The sequence below is a fragment of the Sus scrofa genome, chromosome 11 (genome assembly GCF_000003025.6).
Source record: "Sus scrofa isolate TJ Tabasco breed Duroc chromosome 11, Sscrofa11.1, whole genome shotgun sequence".
In the NCBI taxonomy this organism is placed as follows: domain Eukaryota; kingdom Metazoa; phylum Chordata; class Mammalia; order Artiodactyla; family Suidae; genus Sus; species Sus scrofa.
The window spans coordinates 32,602,426-32,620,966 of record NC_010453.5 but is presented as its reverse complement, the minus strand read 5'-3'; the positions used below and the strand labels follow the sequence as shown (position 1 = coordinate 32,620,966).

Below are 18,541 nucleotides of genomic sequence, written 5' to 3'. Positions count from 1 at the left end.
AGCTGGTGTATAGTGCTAAGGAGATAGAATTTTCAGTTCATTTAAGTTTCACTGGGAGTCTGTAAAAAGACCCCAGTGGAGGAGGGAAGTAAGGATATTGGCCGGCGAACCCGTGGTCAAAGTGATGGACCACGTGATGTAAGTTAGGTGGGTAAGGAAATGAAGACAGTGGGGCCAGGGCATTGGAGATTTCCATGGATGAGTGACAGGACTAGTGAGACAGAGAGAATAAGAAGGACAGATGGCTTATATGAATTTAAGTTATAGGAATAAAATAGTTGTGGGTGGTCGCAAAGTTCAGATCATGGCTGTGAGAGTGGAAAATGGAAATTAGAAGGGATTGGGCCCTGGAGATGAAAGAGGTCAAGAAACTCATTTGCTGTTGGATTAGTAGTTCTCATAGGCTGAATGCATGAAGGATAATGGCAAGACTTGGCTGGAAGAGGAAGTTGACAAAATTGGATGTGAAAATGAGCAATGTCTACTGGAAAGGGCCAGGAGATCATTCTCCAGTTTTCAGGTAGAGATAAAAGGAATGTTCTTTGAAGACAATGAGGTAGTAGAGAAGTTGCTTATGTTAATAAGTACTGGCAGACATAGAGATCAAAATGGACTCACCTCTTGAACATGTTGACCAAGAATGATAGTGATGGTGGCTTGGCTATCCTCAAGGTTTTAACCCAACTGTAGCAGCTGTCCAGTAGGCATCTTATAGGGAGGGACCAGGACTGCAGGCTGGACTGATGGTGGTATTTCCACATACCCCGGCTCCTAGAGAAGGAAGATATCTCTGGTCTTTCTCTGTGAGAAAGAAGCCATCAGTGACCTGCATCTCATTTATTGCCTGGTTCTAGAGAAAAGCATCTGCCTCTCAATGAATTTGGGGAAAGCTAATCTGTGTTTGTTGGTTGAGTTCCAAGATATGAAAGCCACTGACTCTTTGTGCCTTGAAGCATTTCCTAAACAGCTCTAAGTACAGCTCAGCAAAACTGAGGATCTCAGTACTTCTCAGTAATCACAGGACACAAATACAGAGATCAAGAATATCACAGTATCAGAGTGTCAAGAAAAGTCTGTATAAGGAAAAGAGTATTAGCTTTAGAATCAGATACTTGTTCAAACTTCTGCTTTGTTACTATCTGTTGTAAGGCTTTGGATGCATTATTTTACCTCTGTGAGCTTCAGGTTCCCTGGCTTTAAAATGGATCTGATAATACCTACTATGCAGGGCTGGAGTGAGAATTAAATCAGAAAATCTAGGTAAAATGCTCCTCGTACAGAGGCATTCAGTCAAAGTTATGGTTCTTCATATATCTCCCATTTAGCTTATGTTCTTGTTCTTACGCATTATTTTCTAGGTAAAATTGTTCTCAAATTTACTGGGTATCAGTTTTTATTTGGGGCTTCTGTATTCATTTTGTCAGCTGTCTATAGTTGAGGGAAAAAATCTTCCATTGTTCTCTTGAGAGAGTTTAGCACAGTTTTGCCTCCAGTTTCTTTGCAATTGTTAATGAGTTCATCAAAAGTTCAGTTGTCTCCCATTTTCATTTCTTTTTGGTGTTATTTGCTTTCTTTCAAAGCATATGTCAATTCCTTTTCCTCACTTTCCACTCATTCAGACTTGCCTTATTGTCTTTGCTGGCTTCCTTTCTTTCAAAAATACATTACTGTTACCCTGATTGGGATTTTAACATATCTTCAGTTTGTAATATTAATGCCACAATTCCTGCATCTGATTGGGGAAGGAATACCATACTTGTGCAGAATAAATCTGTATTTCTTCTTTGAAAGGAACTGAAAAAAAAGTGAATATTTAATACTTTGAACCACAAATTCATATTAGAAATGAACTTAGAACTTAAATCTCGTAAAATTACTTTGAAAAGTTGGCAATAGTGAGGTGGCATTTTAACTAAGGACATTCTTGGCACCCAAAATGCTAATACACAAATTTCTACTGTATTCTGTGCTGTCTACAGGGTTGTGTGTTTTAGAGTACAAATACAACCTATCTTCAGAAATTTAAGTGCAAATACAAGTATCAAAGTATAACCCCCTTAAATAATTATTGGGCAGCCATCTCTAACCTTCTGCTTCTGTAATAAGCAATTTCATACCAACTTTCTTTCTTTTCTGGAACATTCCCCATATAGGTAGTCACAAATTATGTGTTGAAATTGCCCCTAGACTGTAAGCCCCATGAAAACAGGGCAGGAGCTTGTTTCAGTGCCTGTCACATATTCCATTGTTTTTGTAGAATTGAGTTGAAATACAGATCTTATAGTTTCATATTTCCAACTAATTCTCAGACAAAACAGTTTGACTTATCTGCCAGCACCTCAAAATCAGTTCATCTAAAACCTAACTTATCATGGTTTAACTTAACCTGGTTTTTATGTTCTCACTTTGGGTTAATGATACTACCATTTTCACAGCCACCCAGGCTTAACATCTTCACACTGTGCCAGCTTTAATCATAGTGAAGTACAATGTTGATTATTTCACACCTTTCAGAAACATTCTATGGAAGTTCCTAAGCCTCCCTTCCCAACCGTACTTTCCCCTCCTTCCGAAGTGTGCCATATGCTGCTGTCAGAGTGTGACTGCTGGGTTCCCTCTGGGCCCCCTTCTGCGTTCCAGGTACCACTGCTTGAGAACAGCCCTCATGGCCTTAAGTCCCTTTATCCCAGCTTCTCCTGAAAGAAAATTCCTGTGAGATCTCTTCTCTTCCCTAGCATAGCCTCCCTTTGATTCTTGCTATTAAATTAAGCATTATTTTTTCTCCTTCTGAAATCATTTCGTTCTCTGTTAAAAAGCTTTGTGAGGAACAAAGCCATTGAAAATATTCAACATTTTCTGCTAATATATGAAAATATTCAGGCAAGCTTAAAAATATGTCCTAATATATTTTCAACAGGAAGTAAGCAGTTGTCAAATTTAAGCACTGTCAGGGTTATTTCTCAGAGTAAAATGAGGCTCTTGTGGGTAACAGGTTAAGCTTCTGCTGAGAATGGTGATGTTATGCCATGTAATTAACCTTTTCCTCTCTGGGCTACCCCGTGATTAAAGGATCAGAGGGTTCACTGTATGAGAGTCACATCTTGTTAAATGTCATTATCATTACACATCTACATATGTATTTAAGTGGATACATTATTTTCCCTCTGACATTCTGTGCTTTTGCATCTGAGGCTCTCTCTTAACAACCTAGACCCTGTGCAAAACAAGAGGACAACTTTGGCAACATTCTTTTTGCCAGGGAGTCAATACTAATTTTAAATTGTGTTTTCTTTAGTAATTGTTAGAATAGATCACTGTGAACAAGCTAATCAAAGTTCGTCACTTAAATACATACATGGTAGACATTTTAACAAATATTTAACATGAAAAGAATGATTAGGTCATGCCAACATCATGTGGTAGAGTAATTGCTAAGCAGAAAGTCAGAAGGTTTATCCTTTGCTTTGGAGCTAATAGATAGATATGAGTGGTCATAAAAGCTTTTTTCACTTATGTTGCGGATATGGTCCACATCAACTATTTAAATATATATATAAAGAAGAAGGAGTTCCGATCGTGGCTCAGTGGTTAAGAAATGCGACTAGGAACCCGAGGTTGCGGGTTCGATCCTTGGCCTTGCTCAGTGGGTTAAGGACCCCACGTTGCCGTGAGCTGTGGTGTAGGCCAGCGGCTACAGCTCCAGTTAGACCGTCTAACCTGGGAACCTCCATATGCCTCGGGTGCAGCCCTAGAAAAGACAAAACAAAACAAAAACAATTTAAATATGTTTCATTATTTTTCATCTCAGCATATTTTAGTCCATGAATGTCATAGTTTATTTAGACTGTCTCTTGCAGATGGGCATTTAAGTTGTTATAAACAGCAGTGTGATGAACATCCTTGTACATATGATCTTGCATGTCTGAGTTATAAGTAGGATAATTTTTTTAGGAAAAAAAATATTTCTGATTGCCAAATTGCATTCCAGAGAGGTTGCATTAGTTTTATGTTTCCACCAATAATGTGTGGAATGGCCTCTTTTCCAACCTTTATGAATTATTCTCATTTGTTATTATTGCTGTGCTGATAGGTGAAAAATGATCTCTCATTGATGTCTTTGGAGTATCTTTAATTATAAACAAGGTTGAGATTATATCCTCTGTATAAAAGCTGTGTTTATTTGTTTTTATGATGGATTTCCTGAACATATCATTTGCCTGATTTTTTTGGTTATTTTATTTATTTATTTATTTTGGTTTGGTGAATTGGGGGGGTTGTTTGTTTGGATTTGGGTTTTTAACTGAGTCATAATGTTCTTTATTTCAAGAAAATCAGTTTTAGAGAATACCTGTTTTCAAATATTTTTTCTAGTTTCTCCTTTCAATGTTTGTGTAGACTTCGTCCTTGTTATTCTTATGATTTGTGGACATTTGTTATAGTATAAACTCTATGACATTTGGGTATTCAGATTTTTCCTAGGAAGAGCTTCCCACTCCAGAACTCATGAAAATATACTTTTCCCTACTTTATGCTATACTTTCCCATTTAATTATTCAATATTGAAATGTTTGATCCACTTGGAATTTATTTAGGTGTTAAATAGTAGGGTGAGATCCAAATAAACTACTGTCAATCACCACAGTAGTTCTCGAATATTTTCTTATCCTCTACTGATTTGAAATGCCACATTTATCATGAATTATGAGTTGAGTTTTCATGTGTATTTGGTATGAATTGCCAAGAACAATAGTTACTATATATTTATTTGACCACAGAACTGAACGAATCTCCTCCCCCCATCACAGACACACACACACACACACACAAAAAGCACAAACACTTTACTCCTGGGATTAGCATTCTTTGAAACACACTTTAGGAAATTCTACCTGTCTTACTGAAATTGTGTTTTTGTTTTTATTTTTTAATATTGGTTGTCTATCACAACAAAACTAAGTTTTTGCAAAAATATTTTGTTAGGGCAAACTCATTCATTGATTATATGGTTTCTTTAAATCTTTCACCTTAATAGGTTTACATTCCAAAAGTGGTTGATTTCCATGATATCAATTTTGTATTCTGCAATTTTACTGAATTCATGGATGAGTTCTAGTATTTTTCTGGTACCTTCTTTAGGGTTTTTATGTATAGTATCATGTCATCAGCAAACAGTGACAGTTTTACTTCTTCCTTTCCAATTTGGGCTCCTTTTATTCATTTTTCTTCTCTGATTGCCATGACTAGGACTTCCAAAACTATGTTGAATAACAGTGGTGAGAACGGACATCTTTGTCTTATTCCTAATCTTAACAGAAATGCTTTCAGTTTTTCACTGTTGAGAATTATATTAACAGTGGGTTTGTCACATATGTCCTTTATTATATTGAGGTAGATTCCCTCTATCCCCACTTTCTAGAGATATTTGTCTGGAAGTTTGTCACTCGTTCACATTATTTTTTAAAATAAAAGAACCTTCATGAAAAAATTCCAGAAGAAGGTAAATATAGATATGTTCATGAATTAAACTAAATTACTATGATGCCAAAGTCATTTTCTTACAACAGAATCTAGATCATAAGTATTTGATTTATAACAGTGTATTTATATTACCACTTTTCCTCGGTTGTTTATATAATTAAAATAGAACCATGCTTTATACATGACATCCAATACGTTGTTTTTTTTTTTTTTTAAGACTGGAGAGTTCATATAAGAAATATTCTTAATTTTATAAATATCTCCACAACTTTACTTATAAGACATGAAATAATTTAGATTCCAATCTGGATACAATATAATAAATAGCATAATAACTATGGTTTGCACATTCAAATGTATCTACAAAATATTTTTCACTCAAGCTTTATATTTGTATTTATTTATTTATTTATATATTTAGTCTTGTATTTTATCCAGAGCAACTAGAAAATGGCCCCATGATCTGTGCTCAGAGTGGCAATGACAGTCGCAAGTCCAAGCACATTCAAGGTAGCAAGAATGGGTAGCAACATGTGATGGCAGCCACAGGTCTCACAGCTCCCATAGATATTTAAGATAGGAAGAGGGGAGAGGCCTCTTCTATTCCTAGAAACACCATGCAGATGATCACTTATGGCTTGTCAGTAGGAAATGCATCATATGGCCACCCTCAGCTTCACTTCAAGGGAGCTTTGAGTTAACGGTCTAACACGCCGAGCCTCTGTAGTTGAAGCACACAAGGAGAGGGTAGGAGATGGATATGTTGCATTTGCCATTCAGTGGTGTGTGCCATATTAGTGAATAAAAATGATCACCACAATATTAAAAAAAGTAGCTAATATTTATTGAGGCCTTACCACATGTGAGGTAGTATCCGAAGCTCTTTTCATATATTACCTCACTTAATCCTCATGGTAGCCTTTTGAAACAGATATAATTATTATCCCCTTCTTCTAAATGAGGAAATAGAGAAACACACTGTGGTCTTTAAGGGGCATACAACTAGTAAGAGCCAAGATTTAGTCCCAACACTTTGACTCCTTGATTTTGCTTAATTGGTTTTGTTATTGCTGTTTAGGGGGAAAAACAAACAAACAAAAAAAACCTTCTTTGTAAAAGATTCTAATTTTTTCCTTCTAGTAACAGGAAATATATTGAATTGGAGTTATGCAAATAATGAACAATAGAGAGAAAACAGAAATGTTAAAATATTAGGTTTTTTAATGTAAAATTCCACTTCTCATGGTTGAGCTAGTCATTTAATTACAGTATAAAAGTGAACTGTTCTAATTATCATTTTATTAGTGAAATCTCAGTGAACATTGGCTTTCTAACTCCCTTGATTTCAAATAAATTTTCAGCTTTCACATCTAGATTAAGACAAGTTCAAAGACATTTTAAGTTATTCCTGTCTTTTTGTTGTCTGGGTTAAGTAGTATTTTGAGCTTTGTTCTAGAAAGTTAAAGACTGAACTAGATTATGAAATAAAGCCAATAAAACCTGGTTCCCCGTATGAACAATAAATTCGGATTAGCTTGTCTCATGGCTTCCTCTCAGCTCTCTTTTCTTATATCCACACCACACCCTTCCCAACAGAGGTCATGCTCTAACATAATATCAATAGTGACCACACAGAGATTAACTGTTACGTTCTTATAATGTGCCAGGCAATCTGCTGAGTGTTACACGTGATTTATCTCCTTTAATTCTCCTAATAATCATATGAGGTAAGCACTATTATTAGTCACACATTAAAGTTGAGGGGAAAAAAGGGTGGGGTTAGTAAAGTTAAGTAATTTGCCTGAAGTCACAATGATTTCTAATTGGAAAGCCAGAACTTAAATACAGGTTGTTTCAATTCAAAACTTGCATTCACTACCATTTCACTATGCTTATGTTCTTTTATATAGCTTCAAGTTTGACCACTGTGTTTCTAAGATCAGCCTATTAGTGTAACCAATTCCTCTTGCCTAAGTTTTAAACCTGTGAAACCATCAGCCTTCTAGATACCTTTAATCACCTGAAGCTGGATATCTAATGAACTTCACAAACTATCCAGACTGAATCCTCCTGGCTCAGCCCATTCTAACATGAAACAAAAATAACCCAATATTTGGTTAATAATACCAACATATATCCATTTGGTCAAGCCAGATACTTGGAAATTAGACTCAACTTCATTTTTTCATATATCCATACAGACCAAGATTTTTCTGTTCTTCCTACTTTCTCTTTTCCTTTTTCACAATTTCTGTTCTTTACTTGGGCCCTCACAATCACATTTTTCCCACATTTAAATCACTAAGGAGTTCCCTGATAGCTCAGTGGGTTAAGGATCCATTGTTGTCACTGCTGTAGCTTGGGTCACTGCTATGGTGTGTGTTTGAACCCTGGCCTGAGAACTTCTGCATGCCGTGGATGTAGGGGGAAAAAAAATCACCATGCCCGCCTTCTACTTATTTTCCTTGCCCTTTGTCTTATCTCTTCTCAGAGTGGTTTTTCTAAAGTAGAAATGTGACCATGTTACTTCTTCACTTAAAACAAGTCAATGGCTCCCTTAAATATAAACCCCAGACTCCACAGCCTGGCATGTTCAGTGCTTGATGAGTTGACCCTTACCTGCCTCCTCAGCATCGCCTCCCAGCACCCTCACTGGTACCTTGCCCTTCACTCCTTTGGACAGTTCCTCCAAGTGTTTCATGTCCCCCATACAGCTGTTCTGTGAACTCTGCAGGGCCTACCCTCTTCAGGAAGCTCTGGCAAATGTAAAAACTTCTTTAAGTCTTAGGTATCCAGGAGGCTTTCTGTAACTGCTGTCCCTTCTCCCTCTGCCCTGTATCAGGTATCCTTCCTGGTGGGGCTTTTCATCACAATACTCATTATTTTGTACTGGACCATTCATTACCTGACTTCTTCCTTCTGTGATAAGAAAGCACGTTTAGGTCAAAGATCAACCTCTTTCTCCCTCATTCCTCCTCCTCCTTGGTTGTCTCTTCATGTCGGGAATCTTTCAGTTTCTTTGTATTTGTTGATGTGATTTATGCAGATTCCTAAAGAAATACAGTAGGCTCATAGCAATATATATATATGTATGTGTGTTCTGAGACTGCTATTTGTCAGTTCTTCATTTTAGACATAGAGTTCCAAAGTGGTTGAATATTTAGTTCCTGTGTGCCCTCTCCCCACTTACCGTCTCCTCATGTACCCCTCCTCCTTTACATCTGCTGTCTTCACATTATGCTTATATCACATTTCATGATCAAAAGAATAGCCAGTGTGTATAATACCACAAAAATGTAAATATTCTTCATGCTTCCACTTAGTATTCCTTTTTTCCTGTTGGACAATATTATAGGTTTATACTCATAATTGTTTTTAAATTTGCTTGCTATTTGTGTATACCTGTCACAATTTTATGCAAACTCTCTAACAGGTCTGTGAAGTACAGCACAATCATTTTTTGCAAATGGTCCATCCCAGCTGATTTGCTTTTAGTTCCTTGGCCACGGTTCTGTCCTATAGCCTGATCGTCTCCCACATGATCTCCTTATCAGTTCCACCCTCTGCCTGTCTCCACATCCCCTTGATTCTCCTTCAGAAAAGTCTCATTTTTAACTCTCCCTTCTCCATTTCCTTTGATGCTGTGTGACTTTTTAAAATATGATTTACAAATTAAGCAAGGTGATATGTTATTCATACAAAGCACAGTTTTGACTATTGCAGCTAGTCTCTTTATTCAAGAGGTTTTTCTCAGCAGGAGTGAGGCTATAAATATTTTGAATATAAATTGACTTGTTAAAGAAACTGAATTGTAGTCTACAACAAAAATGGCTAATTTTTATTTCTCTGGTTTGTACTAGAATGATGTAAATATGAGGCATTTAAGTATTTTATTATACCTCACTTGTGTTTTATCTATAACTTTTGCTTTAGTACCTGCTATTCCTTTCGCCGGGTATGCTGTTCCCTTCCCAGTCCCTGCCATGGCCAACTCCTGCTTGTTCACCAGGTCTTAATTCACTAGGAGTACTTACATATCCAGTAGATTCTTGCCATCATACCTAACAAACTTTTGTGCTTCTTATGGGCAGAAAACATTGCTTGTTCATTCTTGGACCTAGGTATCCTTAATGCCTAAGAATGTTCTAGTGCATAGCAGCCCTCAGTAACCATGTGATGAGTAAATATTCTCAATGCATTTTTAGCGTTTGGAATAATATCTTCATTTTATGTCTCCATTTTATACATGGAATTATTTTAAGAGTCTACTACTTCTTGATCAGAGTGTCCCTTAGAAGTGATGTTATTCAAGGACATAATCAAATATGCTATGAAAGAGTTATTTACACTGTATCTAAGACAATGCTTAAAACACAATAATCACATATTACATAAACTTCCTAAACTATATTGTAGAGTTTATTTATGAATTTATTTCCCTACACTTTTATATCACTTAGCAACTTACAAAGTACTTTCATTTCTATGATCCCATTTGATTCTCGCATGAACCCTAGATAGGTATCATCTCTATTACACATGTTAAGAAGGATTATGTAGCCAGTTGACAGCTCAGACTAGAATGAAGGTCTTCTTACTCCAGTATTGCATTCTTTCCATTGTGCCTGTGGGGAATGAAGGCTAAAGCCATCAGCTCTGTGGAACAAGACCAGGGATAGAAGTTCCACATGGAGACTGATGGATGGGAGAGAGAATGTTTGTGGAGACGCACAGGCCATTGCCTTTAGCTGAAGAACAGGTTGTGATGTTGGAAATAAGAGATAAGATTCAGTAAGCAATTGGAATCAGTGTCAGGGGCAAGTAAAATAGTTGGGACTTTATATTGTGGGAAGTGACATTGAAAATTTGTGATGAGGGGTCATGGTTCTGCTTTAGTGCTGTATGGGATGCATCAGAACTAGGGAGAAACTAGAAGCAATGTGACTTCAGGCAACTTGTGATATTTCAGATGAAAAAAATTTCAATTCTGGACCACTGACGTGAAGTTTAGTCAGAAAAGGAAACAATGGGTCAATTTTTGAGATATTGACATGTGATGAGCAAGGTGTGGCAACTGAATGGATATGTGAGACCAGTGAAGGAAGAAACAATGCCGTGTTGTGTACAGTGGTGGTAGGAATGGGCCCCCGCACATCCCCTCCCCATCGGTGACCTATATTCTCTGTGTGGTAACTCCTTCCAGCCGACCACATTAGTGCTTCATTTGTTAATCTAGTCAGCACATATTGCTGAACACTTTCTTTGTGAGCTGTTAAAGATAAATGAAAACCGCAATCCCCACACCCCTCGACCAACTCATTGTCTCGTGGTAGAAACCATCAAGTAAACAATATTATACAGGATTTATTGCCATGTGTACCACACGTGATTAGGACACAGTTCAGCCCACATAGGTCAGGAAGGCAGTCTCAGTTATCTGCCTTGAAGGAGAAGGAGGAGGTAGCTTGGTGAACAGAGTGGGAAGGGTGTTCTGTCTATAGAACAGTATGTTGAAACCATGAAGTTGATAACGTGGAACTGTGATGTAAGTTGTTTAATGAGCCTAAATGTGTCAGCATCTAATAACAGTGGGACTATCCTACCTGATGATAATACAGTTATCACACTCGGTAACATAATTGGTACAGTATAATTATTTAACATCTAGCACATTTTTAAATTGCTCTAGGAGTTCCCTAGTGGTTCAGCAGGTTGAGGACATAGTGTTGTCACCTCTGTGGCATGGGTACAGTCACTGGCCTGGGAACATCCACATGCCACAGGCATAGTCAACAGAACAAAACAAAATTGCTCTAATTACCCATTGATATCACTTAATAACTTTTTTTATGCCCCAAGCGCTAATCAAAGATTGCATGTTGCATCTAGTTGTCATGTCTCTTTAATCAGTTTTAACCTATAAAGTTGCTTCCCTAACCTTGTCTTCTCTCTTTCTCCTTCTTGGTCTTTCATGATATTGATGATTTTGAAGAACTAAGGCCAGTTGTTTCACAGCATGTCTCTCATTTTGGATTTGTATGATTGTTTCCTCAGGTTGAGATTCAGGGTAAATATTTTTGTGCAGAGTGTGACACAGGTTGCATTGTGTCCATCTCACTGCATCGCTTCAGAGATAATTGTTGTCCATGTATCTCATTACTGGTGATGGCAAATTTGATTATTTGGGTAAGGTGATATTTACTAGATTTGTCCATATCTTGTTCCTCCAAAACCTTACATGCAATGGTCTTTGTAACCATTGATGATTGCTGCCTAAATAATTTTTACTGTGTGAATTGTAATTGGTCAGTTTTCTGTTTCCCTCATAGCTATATCTCTTATGTTAATGGATCTTGGTCCTCGTTATATCTTTGACATCTATTGGTTGGCATTCTTCTTTAAACAACGTTTCTTCCCCCATATTTAATATTTGTTAAAAATTTTTCGGTATCAATTTGGATGCATGATTCTTCTCCCAACATGTAATAATCTATTCTCATCATTACTTATCATTACTCAGTGTTCAAATTGTCCTAAATTTGTCCAAGGCTACCCTTCAGCCTGGCTGCTCTGATCTTTTGATATATCCCTACCTGTCTTTGAGCACTTTCTTGTTTTCTGACACAACAGTATTTCCCTGGCTCATTTGATACTTTCCTTTTTCTTTCTTTTTTTAGGGCCACACCTGCAGCATATGGAGGTTCCCAGGCTAGGGGGTCAAATCCGAGCTACAGTTGCCAGCCTACAGCACAACCACAGCAACACAGGATCCAAGCCGTTTCTGCGACTTATACCACAGCTGGATCCTTAACCCACTGATAGAGGCCAGGGATCAAACCTGTAATCTCATGGTTACCACTCACATTCGTTTCTGCTGCACCACAACAGGAACTCCCACACTTTCTTGATCTCAGCCCTAGAACCAGCCATTTTTCTAAGTATTCTCGTTCCTATTAGAGAATAATAAAATTTAGAAACCAAGATATCAGGGCCAGGTGTGCTCATCGCTACTGTAGTATCATTACTTACAGGTTGTTTGGGCCGCAGAGCTAGAAAAAGTTTTTAAAAGCTTAAGTTTATCTGATGCCATTAGATACAATCCAGTGCTTCGTGGTTCTCCCTCTCCTTCTCCCACTCCATATTTGTGTTTCCTTTCCCACAGCAAGCATCTCTGTTGCCAACAACATCAACATGTTTACCCATCTGCTCAGGCTTCGAATACACATACAATGGTTTCACAATCACTACATCAATACCACCACCAACAGCACATTTACTAAGAGAAGTTCAGTGTTTCGTTTTACTGACGAAATGTATTCACAACCTTAAATGTTTAGCTTTACCTGCAGTTCTTTTTAGGAAAAATATAGTTGAGTTTGAGTGTAAACCTTCAAAGATGGCTGGATAATTACTAAAGTCTCTGAAATATTTAATGTGTTTTAATTAAAATAACCATCCAGCCACTTTTGGCTTAAATTTACATGTATATTAACAACCTCTAAATGCTCTATTTCTCACCCACTTTTTCTGATTACACCTACAAGGTTTAGTACTTTTCTAAAAATGAAATAGAAGCAGATGGAAAAGGGCCGGTACATATTTATATTTGTATATCTGTTTATAAACTGTAAATGAGTATGTTATTTGTACTCTACTGCATTCATTTGTCATCTGTTCCTTGTAAAGGGATTGCGTCTCAAAAAAAGAAATAAAAAATAGAGGAAAATAGTTTTCTAGTACTTTAGACGTGAGTTTATACCAGCCACACAATTTCACAGAGAATGCCTGAAAATAACTTCTCTCTAAGGGACAAAAAAAAAGTCTTGGGCATGTCCATGAATTCTGGTTGAGCCAGAAGTTTTTCTTTCTTTCTTTCTTTCTTTTTTTTAAACCATTTAACAAGATTTAGCATTGACAACTATAAATAACTATGATTATTATAAGATACTTGGATTTTTAGAGAGAATGGCTCTGTAAACATATTTTCATTACTTACATTCAGAATATCAATTTAAACCAATCGTAATGTGTGATACAATCCTTTAGATTTTTGAGAGCCTCTTTTGATTTATTTTTCATTATAGAAGACAAACTTTTCATACATTCTGGAAAAGTCTGTAGTGACTGTTCTGTGTTACCTAAAGTCTGGGGGCAGTTTTCCTCTAATATGAAAAACCGGTTGTTGGAAGTGTGTTCACAAAAGTTAGCCTGGAAATATAATTTTGTATGATAAGTTTAGATAGCAGAATCTCAATAACAACAACAGAAACGTTCTCCCACACCTGGTTGATTTTAGAATAGAAGCCGGTGCCTTGAAAATAACCCATTTCTGCAAGGGAAATGTGATTTATGATAACCCGAGACACAGATGTGACTAGAACCATATTCCATTTAAAGTTGTTGTGCCACCAGCCTATAAAAGCAGTGCTCTGAAGTGAATCAGTGAAACTCGGGTCTCTTTAGTAGACCGTAGCACAGGCACTAATGAGACAGATTTCATTAAAAGATTTGATTTATAAGGGACTAAAAGTCCTATCATATTTGGAAATTGCTGGCTTAGTCCTGGCATCTTATCTTTCCTCCCCCTACCATACCATCACCAGTTTCTCTGTAGGCCTTGACATTGCTATGGTAACCCAGAGGGCTGATGGACTCCCTGCATCTCTTTTTACAGAGGGCGACGAGACAGGAGTGATGGATAGTCTGCTGGAGGCCTTGCAGTCGGGGGCTGCCTTCCGTGACCGAAGGAAAAGGACACCGAAGCCAAAAGGTGAACAGTATACTTGTTTCATGTTACTTTCTAGGGAACTATCATAAAGGATAACCCACTCCCCCTTTTTGTAATTCTTTTAAAGTCATGTGTCAAGGATGTAGTGCTCTGGGCAATAGCTCTCCAGAAGTTTCATAAGTTTGTTCAGTCTTTCTCTTGCCATGACAAGTGTCAGAGAGAGAAGTGTTCCAGTTGGCCAGTGTCACTAACACATTAACAAATCAATGCACTCAGCCTGGAAAAGCCTGATTAGTGTGACAGGTCTCATCTAAAGAACCATATGTACCTTATCCCAGTGGAGCTTACAGTAGCATAATTAAATGGGAAGTAAAAGTCATAACATTATTACTTCAAGTATTTCGGGGTATTGAAGCATTGCTTCGCCTCCAGAAATACTTACCCTTGAAAAAAGTCTAATACTGTTAAATTTCTTGAGATGAACAGACCTCTATATTAAGTTTCTTTTATTTATTTTTTTTAACAGATATTCGGCAAAGTCTCAGTCCAATGTCTCAGAGGCCTGTTCTGAAAGTTTGTAACCATGGTAATAAACCGTATTCATAAATTGCTCTTTCTCCTTATCTCCTTTTATCCTGTTGATCTGTGATTTTAGTAGGCTGTTGTGAAGTTCTCAAGTTTTAATATGACTTAAAAATAGGAAAAATGTGTGGATCTACATATTTGTGACGAGATTGTGCACTGCTATTTTCCATCCCTCCATTATTGCTTTGAGGTGGTGTTGAAAGTTCTACTTTCAGATCTCAAGTGAATGTTTTATATTTATTATTATTATTATTTGAAGTTGCCTCACATGTTGCTGCTTAGTGTTGTCCAGAGCATCCTTTCAAAAGCAATGTGCTTTCTTAATACTATTTTAAGTAGCAGTTTTGCTTTACATCAAGATACAGTGTGAAATATTGAATTGTTACCTCTTTCCTCATCATACTTGCCAGTACGGTATGAAGCACTATGACCAGCAGTATGCAAAATCTTTAATACAGGTGAGCTTCATGTGATATTATTGTGGAAGGATATGCTAGCTTCACTAAAAAAAAAGTGAGTCAACTTGGTCTCCAATATTTATCTGAATCTGACTCCTTTCAAAAACCTCTCACTAGCTCCTCAGCACCCAACCCCATGGAGCCCTCTTCCTGTCCTCAGGATGCTGTTTTGTGTTGATTGGTTTTATTTACTTTGCCTCTCATTCCCTCCCTGTTAGATGTTACAGGGTCCTGCTTACCTTTCATAGTCTGTTGTGTTTTCCCTTTACATTTCTGACAAGTAGACAAAAAATTCAAATGACCATCTTGATCTTTAAGAACTGTATGTATAAAAATAGATTTATTAGACTAAGTATTGCAAAATGGAGAATTTGGTTAAGGACGTTGCAACAAGGATCCTGAGTATTTTTAGAGAAAAGTGACGTTTCAGAGTTCATTTTGAAATCTTTTTATCTCTAAAAATTTCTTTGTTTTCATTGAAAATACTAACCCTACAATTGAACTGTGTGATTGAAATGTAACACGGAACCACTTTTACTTTCTCATTTTCTTTCATGTTTTTAAAACTATGGTGTGATATTTATAATTTCTATGTATATATGTAGTAGTTGATATTATCTCATTATTTTTAAAAAATAGATGAGATTTTTTTACAATTATTTTCAATTTGTTTGCATCCTAAGTAAAATAATAATATTTATAGTATTAACAAACTAATGCTTACTAAGTTAACTGGGCTTACTGAGTTGAGTTAAAAGCCAAGAGATATTGTAATGTTTTATACATATCCCATTTAATCTTCTCAATAATCCTATCAGGTAGTCAATGTTTTTATCTCTATTTCAAAGTCAAAAATAACCAAGTATTGAACAGGCCTGAGAATTTACATACAGTCCAGGGGCCAAGTTTCAAAACCCAGCCTGGCTGACTTCTCAGTCCAGTTCTTAATCTCTGCCATATCATTTGCTTTGATTACAACCGCTTATATCACTGCCTCTTCCTCTTCCCATCAACCTGATGAGCTGCTGTGTACATCTTTTTCTCTTGTGACACAAGGTTGAACTATTGAGATGTACCATCTACAGGTTTTCTAGCCTCTGGCATGTCTCCTCCCCTGTTTGCAGATTGAACCACTAGGTAGCACTCTTTGTCTGAGGCTAGATTACAAGGATTAACCATCTTCTGAAATTAGGACCAGAGCTTATTTCTTTTACTAAACTCTATAATATTTATATTAATTTAATAAATGTATGCTCTGTTAAAAGCATGGAAATTTTATATATATAAATATAGACTTAGATAATATGTTTGTATGTATGTGTGTGTGTATATATATATATATAGAGAGAGAGAGAGAGATTGAGCATCTTTTATTTCAGAATGAGAAAATCCTGGTAAAGTATCCTTTGAGATTTGTGGGTTAAAATGTCACAGGATACATTTCTAACTCCTATGGGCTTCAGAAGCACAGCCAATGTACACACAGATTAATCCAGCCCTTGTGTTGTGCTCCAAACTCCTACCCAAAATACTTTGGTTAAAACCTTCACCTGTTTTATCTTTTGCTTTATCTGTTACGACCTAGGCAGAAATTAAATGTTCGGTATTTTTCCTTGCCAAACCTTCACTCGGTCATTTGTTTAGCAAAATTTATTAAGCACTTTCTGGGCACTTAAGATGTAAAGATACCCTCTAAGAATTCACCATCCAGTTGGGAGACTGGCAAGTAATAATCCCCACATATCTTTAATGCCAAGATAGCAGTAACACACGAGCTTCTGGAATACCAAGGAGTCTGAAAGAGCAATTCAGATTTTTATAAGGAAAGTTCAAACTTGGCTTCTCGAAGGACCTGAAATCAAAGCAGAGTTTGGAAGCATAAGTCGAAATGAGGCAAAACCCTGAGGGCAAGGGTGAGACAAGAAGCAGCAGCAGCAGCCTGTGCACACCTTCCCAGGAAATCTTTTGTGAACCTCAGTTTGAACCCTATAACCCTGTATGCTCTCATTAGCATTTATACACTCTTACTAACTCCATAGTTTTCCCATTTTGCAACACATATTTCCCTAAAACTGCCCTCATTCAGTGCCAGCTACACTACTCCTAAATCCCATCAGGATGGGGATAAGGCAGTAAAGGAGGGTCTCTGCCTTATTTACTGCCGTAACCCTGGTTCTTCCCTGGGCTGGTGCCTGACACATGGATACTTAGTACAGATGTGTTGAATGAACAGATACATTTGTGTTTAGGCTTGAATAGAATGGTTAGTGTATCTTGAGCAAAATCAAGTCTCTGGCATCACCAAAATAAATGGGATATAGTACACCAGTTGCTAAAACCCCAGCCATGACCACTTAACTCCGTTTCTTCTCCCTAAAATGTTATCTGTCATCAGAAGGATATAGTTGATCATTCAAAGGTTGTTGGGTCAGATGCAAATCTTGATTGGGTTATTCACTCCTTAGCAGCAGAGAGTTACTTATTAATTAAATTTCTTTCCCTTGCTTAATCAAGCAAAGTTTAACAACAGTAAATAAGTGAAAGCATCTGCTAATGACTATGGAGCACCATCTCATTTCTTTACTCAATACAGTGCATTTAAAATCCAAAGACTTTCTATAGTTTATAGAAAATAAGTTAATAAAAATATTTATTAATGCATTTTTATAAAATCATACCATATTCAGGTGTTAGTTTTCAACCTAAAAATATGTACAACTTAAAAGTTGAGAGTTAAGTTTTATTGGGGCAAAATGAGGACTGTAGCTTGGGACGCAGCATTTTAGATAGTTCTGAAATATTCTTTCAAAGAGGCAGGGAGAATTGTCAGTATACATGTGATTTGGGTGAAGGGGGAGGTACATGCAACCAAGCACGCATTTTGCTAGTCTCATGAAAGCTAGTTACTGCTAGTCTCATGCTAATCTCTCTTGTGACTAGCTAGTCATGAAACTGCTAGTCTCATGAAAGCTATTGCTAGTCATGAGGAGCAGACGTCACCATGAAGGATTTTAGTGCTTTTCTAGATTTGAAGAGATGTAAGAATTGGCCTCAGAAAATCTTTTCCTGGGGAGTTCCTGCCATGGCTCTCAGCAGAAACAAATCCGACAAAAAAGACAATAAAATAAATAAAATAAAGTATTTTCCTAAAAATATCTATTTGAAGACCTGTTCTGCCAGTTTTCCCAGAGCACAGAGTTCCTCACACTCCTGATCTCCACCCTAAGCTCCTTCAGGGGATGTTGAGGGTTGGCTGCTGCAGTGGCTCATGATTCAATCTGTGTAGAGCCAG

The 18,541-nt window shown here is 37.0% G+C and overlaps 1 protein-coding gene across 2 annotated transcripts in view; it reads left to right on the top strand.

Moving 5' to 3' along the window:
• Window positions 1-18,541, top strand: part of DIAPH3 (diaphanous related formin 3) — a 502,120-nt gene that overhangs the window by 373,888 nt on the left and 109,691 nt on the right. For both annotated transcript variants that reach the window (XM_021065648.1, XM_021065649.1), the window contains 2 exons: window positions 14,153-14,248; window positions 14,733-14,792. In XM_021065648.1, coding sequence (XP_020921307.1) covers window positions 14,153-14,248; window positions 14,733-14,792 — 156 coding nt within the window. The remainder of the gene's footprint in view (window positions 1-14,152; window positions 14,249-14,732; window positions 14,793-18,541) is intronic.